General features: G+C 36.2%; 2 protein-coding genes across 3 annotated transcripts in view; one reads left to right on the top strand and one right to left on the bottom strand.

The window, feature by feature from the left end:
* The first annotated feature begins 521 nt into the window (after nucleotides 1-521).
* On the top strand, nucleotides 522-14655 carry mlana (melan-A). Its single transcript, XM_061875683.1, has 5 exons — nucleotides 522-678; nucleotides 5059-5153; nucleotides 5280-5376; nucleotides 12548-12655; nucleotides 12749-14655. The coding sequence occupies exons 2-5, from the start codon at nucleotides 5065-5067 to the stop codon at nucleotides 12815-12817; spliced, it is 363 nt and encodes a 120-aa protein (XP_061731667.1). The 5' UTR covers nucleotides 522-678; nucleotides 5059-5064; the 3' UTR covers nucleotides 12818-14655.
* LOC133535767 (uncharacterized protein KIAA2026-like) overlaps nucleotides 14502-15571 on the bottom strand; it is a 20988-nt gene continuing 19918 nt past the window's right edge. For both annotated transcript variants that reach the window (XM_061875682.1, XM_061875681.1), the window contains one exon: nucleotides 14502-15571. This exon is cut by the window's right edge and continues 756 nt beyond it. In XM_061875682.1, the coding sequence (XP_061731666.1) occupies nucleotides 14952-15571 (620 nt within the window). In that variant the 3' untranslated portion in view covers nucleotides 14502-14951.

Raw genomic sequence — 15571 nt, 5'->3', positions numbered from 1 at the left:
AGAATCACTAATAAGCCGGAGTCCTTTGAACGCAGATTTCTTGCCGGGACATATGGTACAATACAATCGGCAAGATGTAAAGTTCTTTTTTTTTACAAATAAAATCTATTATTCTTATTCTTTGCAAGTGTATGTGAACTTTTGATCGCGACTGTATATTTATTTCTGGTGTGGCCCCTGATCCAAACTTTGGACACCACTGTTCTCTAGGATAAACAAACCAAAACCTATAGAATTTTTCCATTAAAACGTGCTTGATTTTTCTCTATGCTTTTGTCTAAAATTGAGTTTAGACCTTCACGGGTTGACTCCGGCCGACGGGCATTCATTTACAATGACACCGAGCACAACAAAAAAAAAGCCACCAGCTGACTGCCGCCCGGTTTCCACGAGTGGATAATCGTGTTGCATGCAGGTTCCTTGAGGGGGTAGGTGGGGTTTCACGGTGATTACGCTGCTTCAATGGTCTTTAGCCACAAGCCTCGAAGACCCGTGACCGTCATGAGGATTTTTTTTTCTTAACCCCCCACCCCCCGGGACAAGGGAAAGGCAAAAGAATTTGGGGCGGTAGAAGAAGTAACAATAAGCCGGGTGAGGAGAGAACAGCCAGGCGTCGGACTCTGTAAGCTGGAAACAAAGAGAGAGGACCACTTGTCTGCAGTTCAATTAGTCTCTCTGGTAAGATGATGTTTTGTGTTCATTATCCAAATGTAATCACGGTTCCTTGCCGATATAGTGCAAGTTTTTTTTTATGCATTTAAAAATATTACAACGCTTACTTTTGAGCTATTGATTCATTTTTGTGGTGCGATCAGTGAGTGGTTCTCAAATGGAGGTACTTGAGTTGGGTTGGGGTTTATTTGGGACATGCATGCATGATACATCACAATTTCCAGTTCCTCTATTCAGTATTTTCGAAAAGGAGTAGAAAGAAGCCGGAGCTTGTTTTATCCTAGCCCTTGAACTTTTGTTCACTTCCTGTTCTCAATTTATTCACTATATTTTATAAAGTTAGAGTACCACTGATAGTCTCACACACACACACTAGGTGTGGTGAAATATCCTCTGCATTTGACCCATCCCCATGTTCACCCCCTGGGAGGTGAGGGGAGCACTGAGCAGCAGCGGTGGCCACGCTCGGGAGTCAGTTTTTGGGGGATTTAATTAACCCCCAATTCCAACCCTTGATGCTGAGTGCCAAGCAGGGAGGTAACGGGTCCCATTTTTATAGTCTTTGGTATGACTCGGCCGGGGTTTGAACTCACGACCTGCCGATCTCAGTAGTAATAACATTAAAAATAAATAAATAATAATTACTGAAGTAAGTTATATTTCATAGGGTGAGATAAATAAGATGAAGTAGAAAATGAATGGATGGATGAAATAAATTCAGAATGTTTAACATTGTTCTTCTTCTTTGTACTTTTAAAGTAGATTAAATTAGTACATTGTTTCATTTCTTTGCTTAGTCCATTCCATCATTTAATTCCATTATGATGATATACAGAAGGTCTTAAGTTTAAATTACATTTTTCTCAAAGATTATATTTCTCCTTGACGTTTTAAAAGATACCAATCAATCAATCAATCAATCAATGTTTATTTATATAGCCCCAAATCACAAATGTCTCAAAGGACTGCACAAATCATTACGACTACAACATCCTCGGAAGAACCCACAAAAGGGCAAGGAAAACTCACACCCAGTGAGTGGGCAGGGAGAATTCACATCCAGTGGGACGCCAGTGACAATGCTGACTATGAGAAACCTTGGAGAGGACCTCAGATGTGGGCAACCCCCCCCTCCCCCTCTAGGGGACCGAAAGCAATGGATGTCGAGCGGGTCTAACATGATACTGTGAAAGTTCAATCCATAGTGGCTCCAACACAGCCGCGAGAGTTCAGTTCAAGCGGATCCAAGACAACAGCGAGAGTCCCGTACACAGGAAACCATCTCAAGCGGAGGCGGATCAGCAGCGTAGAGATGTCCCCAACCGATACAGGCGAGCGGTCCATCCTGGTTCCCGACGTACAGTGTTTGACCGTCCTTACAAAGTTAGGAACATCCACCCATTCATTTTCTACCGCTTTTCCCTTTCGGGTTCGCTAGGGGTGCTGGAGCCTATCTCAGCTGCATTCGGGCGGAAGGCGGGGTACACCCCAGACAAGTCGCCACCTCTTCTTAGGGCCAACACAGATAGACAGACAACATTCACACTCACAATCACACACTAGGGCCAATTTAGTGTTGCCAATCAACCTTTCCCCAGGTGCAGGTTTTTGGAGGTGGGAGGAAGCCGGAGTACCCAGAGGGAACCCACGCATTCATGAGGAGAACATGCAAACTCCACACAGAAAGATCCCGAGCCCGGGATTGAACCCAGGACTACTCAGGACCTTCGTATTTACCCTTGTGCAACAATACATACTTATTATGATATATTCGTAACAAAAAAAAAAAACAGAGAAACAATATTATTGATTTGTATTTGCATTTAAAAACACTTCTTTATTATAATTCCTAAATATTCCAAGTGAAATGACTGTGACAGTTTGAGACAAAAAAAAATTTCCTCAACAAAAAGTGCTTTTTTGTCATTTCATGTAAATGTATCCAAACGTCAAAATATTACAAAACGAGAAAGGCATTATTTTAGATTGGTATAGTTAAATTAAACAGTGCAGGTGTACTTAACTAAGTGTGCAGTGCTACTATATATAGGCCAGGGATTCTCAAACTGTGGTACGTGTAGCACTAGTGGTACACGGACTCCATCTAGTGCAGGGGTGTCAAACGTAAGGCCCGCGAACAGGTTTTATCCGGCCCACGGGATGAGTTTAAGTATAAAAATGAGCCAACATTTTTGAATGGAATAAACTGCAATTCTAAATATGTCCACTAGATGTCACAACAGCAACTCTTTGTAAAAGATGCTACATATGCACAAAAAAAGTATTAAACCACATGAGGTTCGCGCACCAGTCAAACTACATAAATAACATTCTGTAATTTGATTTTGATATAATTTTTTATCTTGATTGAAAATCAACACCAATGAGTTAACAGATGAACATTATTCAGAAAATATAAATAACGCCAAAAGTAGAATTCTATTAACCGCAACATGCACGTGTAAAAAAAAAAACATTATTATTTGTACATTTTCAGAATGCGCTTGTTTTATTTTTAAACAAAAAAGACAATCTGAAGTTGTCTTTATTTTTAAGTTATCGTGCTAATCCGGCCCACTTGGGAGTAGATTTTCTCAATGTGGCCCCCGATTTAAAACGAGTTTGACACCCCTGATCTAGTGGTACACCATAGAATCACTTGATTAAAGTTCAAACAGTTTTGAACTGTATGCATATTTTTACACATATATACATATATATACGGTATATACCTGTACATATATATACATACATATATACATGTATATATACATATACCAATATACATACATATATACATGTATATATACATATATACATGTACCAATTTACATACACATATTATATATATATATATATATATATATATATATATATATATATATATATATATATATATGTGTGTGTAGTGTCAAAGCGCTTTGAGTACCTTGAAGGTAGAAAAGCGCTATACAAGTACAACCCATTTATTTATTTATTTATATATATATATATATATACATAAAGCTATATACATATATCTATATACATATATACACATATATAATTGTACATATTTACATACACACACATATCTATGTACATACATAAACATATACTGTATCTATATATGTATATATTTACATACACACACATATCTATATACATACATATATACACATACATATATACATACACACACATATACATTTGTATATATATACATATGTATACATATACACATACATATACATATATACACACATGTATGTATACATATACATACACACATATATTTATATAAAAAAAATTATATATATACATACATATACATGCATGTATATATATACACATATATAAATACATACATATATATACATATATAAATACATACATATATATATATATATACATATATAAATACATACATATATATATACATATATAATACATACATATATATACATACATACATACATACATGCATATATACACATACATACATATATATACATACATACATATATATATATATATACACATACATATGTATGTTTGGGAGAAATCACAAGACTACATCTCTACAGAACTGTTTCATGAGGGGGTTCCCTCAATCATCAGATTTTTTTTTTTTTGAAAAAATAAAAAAATAAAAAAAATCTGATGATTGAGGGAACCCCCTCATGAAACAGTTCTGTAGAGATGAAGTAGTCTTGTGATTATCGAGCACTATTCTCTGGATAATCCAATCAAAACATATACATACATACATATATATATATATATATATATATATACATATACATACATACATATACATACATATATATACATACATACATACATACGTACATACATATACATACATATATATACATACATACATATACATACGTACATATATATATATATATATATACATACATACATGTACACATTTTTTCAGCACAAGGCAGCCCCCGGGTCAAAAAGTTTGGCGAAGCCTGCTATAGGCGTCTGTATGGATGAATGTTTGTAGTGTACAGCCATTTGGCAGACATGTTTTCAAGTGTGGCCCAGGGGCCATTTTTGGCCTGCAGTTTATATTTGCCCTCGGCACATTTTAAATATTAATCAAAAATATGGTATTCAATATGACATTTTTTCTTGTCACTCATAACACAACAGCGACCTTATTAAACATCTCAGCATATATTGACCAACAATGGCTTGGTTATAGGCTAGGATCTTTAATTACAAAATCTATTCATTTATATTTCTGATATGTGGTTTGATTGGACTTGAAATCATTTTTTAATATCTGAATGTTTTCTGGTAGAAATGCTGTAGTCCACCGCTTTGGAGGCAAAACCATATTCGGGCCAGTTATTAATTAATTTGTTTCCCCGCCTTCCCTTCTGTCAACAGAGCTTGATGCGTTGCAACAAGACAGGCGGGATGCCTCGAGGAGACTTCAACATTTACTTTGCCAGCAGTCGACGTGGACTCGTCAGAGCCGAGGAGTAAGTCTATTGGAACTGTGGTTTCTTTTTCGTGGATTTTGCTTGCTGCGGGACATTAAAAAGTCATACATTTGTGTACAAATTGAGCTATTGTTTTATCGAATGATTTTGTTTTGCACCGTACAGGGCAGTGGGCGTTGCTCTGCTGGTGATCATCCTGGCTGCTCTCATCCTCCTGGGCTGCTGGTACTTTAAGAGGAGGGGTGGCTACAGGAAAATCAGGGTAAGGCCCCAAAGCAGGGGTGTCCAAATTTTTTCCACTGAAGGCCGCACACCGAAAAATCAAAGCAAGCGGGGAACATTTTCATATTTTTTATTTTAAAAACCAATGCAATATATAAATAGAAAATATACATTTAGGCCTCCACTCAGTTATGATCCCGGGGACCCCAAAGGGTCTTGGTAAAAAATTTTTATTAAAAATGTGTCATTATTCAGTATTAATATTTCCATTATTATTCAAGTTTTAAATCTCTAGATCAACATTAGGGGAAAAAATGGAAAAAACACAAAATATGCAATATTTTCACCCAATAACATTTTTAGGTGGAATATTTGAGATTATATAATAATTGGATTTTGATTTATTATTATTCCTCCCACTTCCAAAGACATGCACCTGGGGATAGGTTGATTGGCAACACTAAATTGGCCCTAGTGTGTGAATGTGAGTGTGAATGTTGTCTGTCTATCTGTGTTGGCCCTGCGATGAGGTGGCGACTTGTCCAGGGTGTACCCTGCCTTCCGCCCGATTGTAGCTGAGATAGGCGCCAGCGGCCCCCGCGACCCCGAAAGGGAATAAGCGGTAGGAAATGGATGGATGGATATTATTTTTTGAGCTATGACACTTAAAAACAAATCACACTAAAATAATTGGGGATCCAAAAGTGTTAAAAAATAAACTATTCATTTTTTTTACTGTTTACTTTTAGAACAATAATCCCGAGATCAACTTCAGATTTATCCGTCAATTTTAAGTTTTATTGTTGTTTATGTTTTTGTTTGTTTGTTTGTTTGTTTTAGGCCCTTCTTAAAGAAAAAAAACAGCTCAGTTTTTTATATGGCAAAACACAAAATATGCAACATTTTCCGTAAAAATTTTTTCTCAAAGTGGATAATTCAATGTGACGTAATTGAAGCCTTCAATAGGTCAATAAATCAAGATGACATTGATTTTGATTCATTATTTTTTTTTTTAAAGAAAGAAACAGCCTGCATGGCAGCTTTGTGTTATTTAAGCATTGCAACATTTTCTTGTTACATTTCATCTGTTTGCTCGTTTATACCACTTTTTATGTTTTTAATTTTTTTTTCAATTGTATTCTTAAAATGTTCCGTGGGGCCGTTGAAAAATAACCCACGGGCCGCAAATGGTCCCCGGGCCGCACTTTGGACACCCCTGCCCTATAGTGTTTGTATACAGTGATCTAACGCTGATACTCCTGGACCGCTGCACACACAAGGGTGAAAATGAGTGAGAACACACACCCCTTCTCTGTGCTATTATTTTTGTGGCGAATACACCGCATGATGGCCCTGGCATTAATCCCACGAGTCAAATTGGCATGAAATTTCTAGAACAGCTCAGAGCATTCTTACTGTAATTAGTGTTCACAAAAATTTAGCTTTTTTTTTGACAAACATGTTTGCGAAATTCGTTGACAAAACCAGATTGATATAAAAAAAGAGGCACCTGTTAGAGGTATTAATTTGATTTTACTACAAAAAGGTATGTAATGATGAAAGGGAGCAAGGTACTCAATTTATTATTTTCTTAAAATGGTTGTATTGATAAAACTTCAGTAGAGTTTACAATCTCGCATAACTGCATTAAGTTTTTTTAAGTATTAAAGGTAAATTTTTTCATGCTGCTTTTTGCCAAGTGAAGTGTACCTCTGTAAAAATATATTTTGTTTGTGAACATGACTTTAATATGGAAGCCTGTTTCTGACGCTAAAGTGAAAAAACAAATCAATGGCAGGTCACAACCCCGAGATAAAAAGTCGGGTTAATGAAGAAAAAAGTGAGAATGAGAAAATGAGACAAAAAGTCTAATTTATGAGATAAAATGTCATAATTATGAGACAAAGTTTCAATCAGATGAAAAGTCAAAATTACAACACAAAAAGTCAGAATTATGAAACAAAAAGTCGAACTTGTGAGGTAAAGTAAATAAAAATTATGGAATAAAAAGTCATAATTACAAGACAAAAAGGTCAAAATTACGAGACACAAAGTTGAAATTATGAGATGAATAAAAATTACTAGACAAAAAGTCAAAATTATGAAAAAAAAAGTCGAAATTAATAGACAAAAAGGTGAATTTATGAGATAAATAAAAATTTAGAAAAAGTCTTGATTACAAGAGAAAGTCAAAATGATGAAAAAGTCGAAATTAAGAGTCAAAAAGTTGAAATTATGAAACAAAAAATCAAAATTACGAGACAAAAAGTTGAAATCATGAGAAATTAAAATTACGACATAAAATGTCACAATTACAAGACAAAAAATCTATTTTATGAAACAAAAAGTCAAAATTACCGGACAAAAAGGTGAATTTGAGATAAATAAAAATTATGAGATAAAAAGACAAGACAAAAAGTCAAAATTATGAAACAAAGTCGAAATTACGAGTCAAAAAGTTTAAATTATAGGAAATAAAAATTACGAGATGAAAAGTCATAATGGCAAGACAAAAAGTCAAAATAATGAAACAAAAAGTTGAAATTACGAGACAAAAAGGTGAATTTATGAGATGAATAAAAATATTACGAGATAAAAAGTAATAATTACGAGATAAAAAGTCAAAACTATGAAACAAAAAGTTGAAATTACGAGACGAAAAGGTGAATTTATGAGATGAATAAAAATTACAAGATAAAAAGTCATAATTACTAGACAAAAAGTCAAAATTATGAAACAAAAAGTTGACATTACGAGACAAAAAGTCAAAATGATGTAAAAAAGTCAACATTACAAGACAAAGTTTAAATTATGAAACAAAAAGTCGAAATTACGAGACAAAAAGTTGAAATTATGAGATATATAAAAGAATTAAGAGATAAAGTTATTGTTACAAAAAAGTCAAAATTATGAAACAAAAAGTTTAAACTACGAGACCAAGTCAAAATTATGAAATAGTCAAAATTACAAGACAAAAACTTTAAATTATGAAACAAAAAGTTGAAATAACGAGACAAAAAGTTGAAATTATGAAATGAATAAAAGAATTACGAGATATAAAGTAATAATTACGAGATAAAAAGTCTAAATTATGAAACAAAAAGTTGAAATTACGAGACAAAAAGTCAAAATTATGAAACAAAGTCAAAATTACAAGACAAAAAGGTTAAATTATGAAACAAAGAGTCGAAATTTCGAGACAAAAACTTGAAATTATGAGATAAATAAAAAAAATACGAGATAAAAAGTCAAAATTATGAAACAAAAACTTGAAATCACGAGAGAAAAAGGGGAATTTAAAATAAATAAAAATTACGAGAGAAAGTGATTAAGTCAAACCTATGAAACACTCGAAATTACGAGACAAAAAAATTCTAAATTGTGTGACAAAAAGTTGAAATTATGAGATGACTTAAAAATTACAAGATAAAAAGTCATAATTACAAGACAAAAAGTCAAAATACGAGAGAAAGTCAAAATTATTCAACAGAAGTCGAAAATATGAGACAAAAAGTTGAAAATGAGACAAAAATTACTAGATAAAGTCATAATTACAAGACAAAGTCAAAATTGTTAAACAGAAGTCAACAATATGAGACAAAAAGTCAAAATTATTAAACATAAATCGAAAATATAAGCCAAAAAGTTGAAATTATGAGAAAAATTACAAGTTAAGAAGTCAATTACAAGACAAAAAGTCAAAATTATGAAACAAAGATGAAATTACGAGACAAAAAGTTGAAATCATGACAAATAAATTACGTGTTAAAAAGTCACATCAATGAGATAAAAACTCAAAATTATGAGGCACTTAATTCCACGGATATAAGTAGTACTAGCCTTGTAGTATTATGCACACATCTTTACTTATTTTATATTTGATAAGATTTTATATGAATTCTTGAAAATTTTAAATCCCGGCTTTTTTTTTTTTTGCTGTGTTTTAAAATAAATATGTTTTAACCCTAACACTAAATTAGCGTTGGCCCAGCAATGAGGTGGCAACTTGTCCAGGGTGTACTTGCCTTCCGCCCCGCAAAAAAAACAAGCAATAGAAAATGGACGAATTTTAAGACAAATAAAACAGTACCTTTTTATTGAAGCAATTTAATCTCCCCTATGCCCCTTAAATGTATTTTTATTTTTGAAATACTGAAATTTTAAACTTGTTTTTCCCTCATTTTCCCTAAAAAGGTAAAGCTCTAAGATTAGGACTTACCTGGATTCTTGTAGAATAACTGTAGCGAGTTGAAGTCTACCATTTTAGTCACTTGTGAGTAGAAGGGGTATGTGGGTCCTATTACGTGCTAAAAGTAACAGAAGAAGGGCTTTAGCTTAATCATTTTAAAATTTGGTAAACATATAGGGGACAAACTAATTTAAGCATGATTTGTTGAAAAACATGGCCTCCATCTTGCAAAACGTCTTGGAATTTGAGCAAATAATTATGCATAAGTCACTGAGCATTTGTTTAATGAATATATCAAAGTATTTTACATTTGTAGTCGAATGCTAGCAGGTTTTACAAATATTTCCACCACAATGCAAAAAAATGAAGTGGAGTGAAAAAAGGTAAGGCACCTCTATGCAGTGAATAGCAAACATCACCCTGTATTTGGGTAAAGCTACATTAATGCAGCATTTTTTTCTTCAAACAATATGGAATTACCAGACTTGGAGGATGTCCATTCAGTTTACCGTATTTCCTTGAATTGCCGCCGGGGCGCTAATTAATTTAAAACCTATTCTGACCCCTGCGCTTACCAAAGGCATGCGGTAAAAGCAAGCATGCGCTAATTATTTTAAAACCTCTTCTCACTCCGGCACTTACCAAAGGCATGCAGTAAAAAAAATTGTGTGATGTAAGGATACCATCATGAAAAGCACATTTAATAAAAAAAGAAATCTTCCTTATCTTTCTTCAGTTTTAAAAGTCTCTCTGTCTCGATGGAGATCTTCCTTTATTACCTCCTCCAGTACATATCACGTCACTCATTTCACTTCTTCTGCAGCCGAGTAGTCGCAAGAAGGATCACTAGCGCCCTTTACCACCAGGAGGCGGGAGTCCTTTAATGACTCATATTTGACAGACGCAGCTACGGTATTGTGACGTTCTCAAGCCGTCGTCTTGCGGGTTCCCAGGACCACCAAGGAAGGACATGCCTTGAGCAGTTTGACTTTGTTTATTTTTCAATAAAACCTCAGTCCAGATCGCTCTTCCGCTCCTCCTCGCCGTCTCCTCGCCGCCATCTTGGGCATGCCCTGCCTGTCTGTCGGAACGTCAGCTCCACAGGTATATTAATAAAACACAGCTGCTTACTGTTCTTTTAAGCATTTAAGGTCAATAGCTTGGACCTTAAATCCTACTTAATAGCCTTTACGCGATTTCAAATTACCAATATTAAAATCAGCTTCCTCCATTTTGAAAATGATGACAGGGGAAGTGTCACTCGTGACATCACGAGTTTGACCCGGCGGTAATAATAAGCATGCGCTAATTATTTTGCGAAGCGAGATTGACCCGGCAGTAATTCAAGGCAGGCGCATACTATATACTATATACTATAATTCAAGGAAATACGGTAATTTTGTAAAAAAAAAAGCATAAACCTAGAGATATTTCAAATGGCAACAATTTGGCTTTAAGAAAGTAAAATAAATCAAGAAAATACATTATTGTAGTCAGCAACAGATTCATTTTAAGATCAAGCAGATTTATTGAACCACTCGATTTTGAGGAAATAATTATGGAATAACCCGGTGAATTTCCATTTCCAAAGTTTATACCTGCATCCGATTAAATCTGTTCATTAGTCTGTAGTTAAAAATGAGTGTCCACACTTTGGAGAACTGTCTAACCAGGTGGATTGACATGAATCATGGTTCCAACACGAAAGAAGTCAATTGAAACAAAGGAGAGGATTATCAAACTTCATCATGCAATATATACAGTGGGCCAAAAAAGTATTTAGTCTGCCACCGATTGTGCAAGTTCTCCCACTTAAAATGATGACAGAGGTCTGTCATTTTCATCATAGGTACACTTCAACGGTGAGAGACAGAATGTGGAAAAAAAAACAACCAGGAATTCACATTGTAGGAATTTTAAAGAATTTATTTGTAAATTATGGTGGAAGATAAGTATTTGGTCAACCATTCAAAGTTCTCACTGATGGAAGGAGGTTCTGGCTCAAAATCTCACGATACATGGCCCCATTCATTCTTTCCTTAACACGGATCAATCGTCCTGTCCCCTTAGCAGAAAAACAGCCCCAAAGCATGATATTTCCACCCCCATGCTTCACAGTAGGTATGGTGTTCTTGGGATGCAACTCAGTATTCTTCTTCCTCCAAACACGACCAGTTGAGTTGATACCAAAATGGATACATGGATGATACAGCAGAGGATTGGGAGAATGTCATGTGGTCAGATGAAACCAAAATTTAACTTTTTGGTATAAACTCAACTCGTCGTGTTAAGAAGAATACTGAGTTGCATCCCAAGAACACCATACCTACTGTGAAGCATGGGGGTGGAAACATCATGCTTTGGGGCTGTTTTTCTGCTAAGGGGACAGGACGATTGATCCGTGTTAAGGAAAGAATGAATGGGGCCATGTATCGTGAGATTTTGAGCCAAAACCTCCTTCCATCAGTGAGAGCCTTGAATGGTTGACCAAATACTTATTTTTCACCATAATTCACAAATAAATTCTTTAAAATTCCTACAATGTGAATTCCTGGTATTTTTTTTCACATTCTGTCTCCCACGGTTGAAGTGTACCTATGATGAAAATTACAGACCTCTGTCATCATTTTAAGTGGGAGAACTTGCACAATCGGTGGCTGACTAAATACTTTTTTCCCCACTGTATGTGGATTGTTCAGTCAGCTGTGAACACAATTTATCACAATTTGTTTTCTTGACTTATTTTAGTGTTTCTTAGAGCCAGAAAGCTGGCAGCTTAAATGACTAGTTGTGTGTCATGTTTGTAATCTTTTTTTTTCCCCAATCAAATTAAACAATTACACGCCCTTCAAGTCTGGTGATTCCATATTTTTTTACAAGGGTTGTATCACGCTCTAATGTTGGATCTCTGAAGACCCCATGATTGATACTCAAGTGAAATTTTGCACAATAGCAAAAATGGTTCCAATTAGCTTGTGCGGGTATACCTAATGAAGGCTCTTAATCCTCATGTCTCCCATAGAGTGCCAGGTCGGGGTCGCCGGGTTTCACAGGAGGTCAGTACTCGGAGGAAGGAACCTCTGCGGAAAACAAGATGGCGCTCACCGACTTCGGCAGCCTGCGGTCTGTGGTAAGAATCAGACGGTTGTCATGAATGTTTGCATCTTTTCAATGTAAATAAGCAAATGCAATTAAGACCTCTTTTTGTCATCAACTTCTCCAGATGCCAAACGCTCCTCCCGCCTATGAAAAGATCTCTTCTGGCCCGATGCCTCCTCCCTATTCACCTTAAAAAGGACACCCAAAAGAAGAAGGGCAACATTGCATGTTGCCTGATGATTAAACTTCTACGGGTGCTGGTCATATTATTAGAATACCATGAAAAAGTTGATTTATTTCATTAATTCCATTTAGAAAGTCAAACTTGTAGAATGTATACATTCATTCCAAACAGACTGATACATTTCAAGTGTTTTTTGCCAAAAAGGAGATGATTATAGCTGACAACCAATGAAAACCCTAAATTCAACATCTCACAAAATTAGAATATGGTGAAAAGGTCAGATATTGAAGACACCTGGTACCACACTCTAATTAGCTAACTAACTCAAAACACCTGGAAAAGCCTTTAAATGGTCTCTTGTTTTGATTCCGTATGACACACAATCATGGGGAAGACTGCTGACTTGACAACTGTCCAAAAGATGACCATTGATACTTTAAAGAAAGAGGGCAAGACACAAAAGGTCATTGCCAAAGAGGTTGGATGTTCCCAGAGCTCTGTGTCCAAGCACATTAATAGAGAGGCGAAGGGAAGACAAAGATGTGGTAGAAAAAAAGAGTACAAGCAAGAGGGATAACCGCGCCCTGGAGAGGATTGTCAAACAAAACCGATTCAAAAATGTGGGGGAGATCCACAAAGAGTGGACTGCAGTGCTTCAAGAACCACCACGCACCGACATATGCAAGATATGGGCTTCAGCTGTCGCATTCCTTGTGTAAACCCACTCTTGAATAAGAGACAACGTCAAAAGCGTCTCGCCTGGGCTCAAGACAAAAAGGACTGGACTGCTGCTGAGTGGTCCAAAGTTATGTTTTCAGATGAAAGTAAATTTTGTATCTCCTTTGGAGATCAAGGTCCCAGAGTCTGGAGGAAGACAGGAGAGGCACAGAATCCACGTTGCCTGAAGTCCAGTGTCAAATTTCCACAATGGGTAATGATCTGGGGTGCCATGTCATCTGCTGGTGTTGGTCCAGTGTGTTTCCTGAGGTCTAGGGTCAATGCAGAAGTCTACCAGGAAGTTTTAGAACACTTTATGCTGCCTGCCGCGGACCAATTTTATGGAGGTGAAGATTTCATTTTCCAACATGACTCGGCACCTGCACACAGTGCCAAATCTACCAGTACCTGGTTTAAGGACCATGGTATCCCTGTTCTTGATTGGCCTGCAAACTCACCTGACCTTAACCCCATAGAAAACCTATGGGGTATTGTGAAGCGGAAGATGCGAGATGCCAGACCCAACAATGCTGAAGAACTGAAGGCCACTATTAAAGCAACCTGGGCTCTCATAACACCTGAGGAGTGCAACAGACAGGCAAAGGGAGCTGCAACTAAGTATTGATTGCCGTACATGCTGAAACTTTCCATGTTCATACTTTTCAGTTGGCCCACATTTCTAAAAAATATTTTTTGGTACTAGTCGTAACTAATATTCAAATTTTCTGAGATACTGAATTTGGGATTTTCAGTAATTGTCAGTATTAATCATCAAAATTTAAAGAAATAAACATTTCAAACATATCACGATGCGTGTAATGAATTGATATAATATGTAAGTTTCTCGTTCTGAATATAATTACTGAAATAAATCAACTTTTTCATGATATTCTAATAATATGAACAGCACCTGTACGTCTAAACTGCACATACTGTCTCAAAAAAACGATTAAAACACTAAAACAAGGAGTCTGTGTCGAAGAAACCCCCCGTCCAAAAAACAAGTAGGGGGGACAGATGTTTATTATTATTGATTCCATGCTTTGATCTCCACGTTAGTTTCATGAAAATGTACCTTTGTAGAAAATACTCTATGTGGTAGAAAATAAATAAAGAGTGAGTGCAAAACATGTAGTACAAATCCAACAGATCTAGTATTTACATTTCCTACAATGTAGTTTCCAAACTCTTATGAACAGACTGAGTGTATAAACAACAATCACACATTTAATTGTAGCATCCAAATAATTAATTGAACATTTCCACCTCCTCATCACTGGCCATAACATACAAACCAACAAACAACCATCCAAGGACAACCTCAGTAGTAGCCAGAGAGTAAAACCTACTTTTTTGTCGGAGTAAAACAAACAACTTGATAGCAGTTTTACACTTCTTAATGTTTAGAAATAATGACATTTTAGAGTCATTTGTTTGACTTGGTGTCAGCTTGTGAAAGCTGTAAAGTAGTAGTGTCACATGTGTGCAGTTGGCGGGGAAGAATGTGGCTCAGAATCGCCCCGTCGGGACTGATGAGAAGCTTTGTTGGTTGGGCGCTGTTAGCCGTACTGAATGGGGATTTCTGCAAAGAGGGATTTAACAGACTGGTACACGTGTTTGATTGGGGGAAGGTGTCGAGTACAGCGAGTGGTTGAGCAGTGGTGACTAAACCGACGGATGGGGGTAAGGTAAGTGTTGGTGTGGCCGTGACCGCTAAGGACGAGGCCTTTGTTGAGCCTGCAAAGACTTTATGTATGACTGATGCCTCTGAGACTGTAGGCGGTGGTTGTATGCTTGAATTGAGGCTTGAAACGTCCTGAAAATGCAGCGTGCTTTGAAGAACGCAATTGTTAGACAGGCTTGGTAAAGACGATAAGGGTAAAGGTAACCCGGGCAAAGCTTGGGTGACTGCAGTGGAACATTCGGCTTGAGATAGAGTACTAGAGGGCGACCTGATCGGAGCAAAAATAGGCCCAAGAGCAGGGGACACATAGGCTGGGCTTTTGGCAAATTGAGGGTGGGGTACGACTAGAGGGGATGTGTTGA

This window comes from Nerophis ophidion, linkage group LG17 (assembly GCF_033978795.1).
Source record: "Nerophis ophidion isolate RoL-2023_Sa linkage group LG17, RoL_Noph_v1.0, whole genome shotgun sequence".
Classification (NCBI taxonomy): Eukaryota; Metazoa; Chordata; class Actinopteri; order Syngnathiformes; family Syngnathidae; genus Nerophis; species Nerophis ophidion.
Note: the sequence above shows the minus strand (reverse complement) of the source record. Positions and strands in the feature narration are given on the sequence as shown.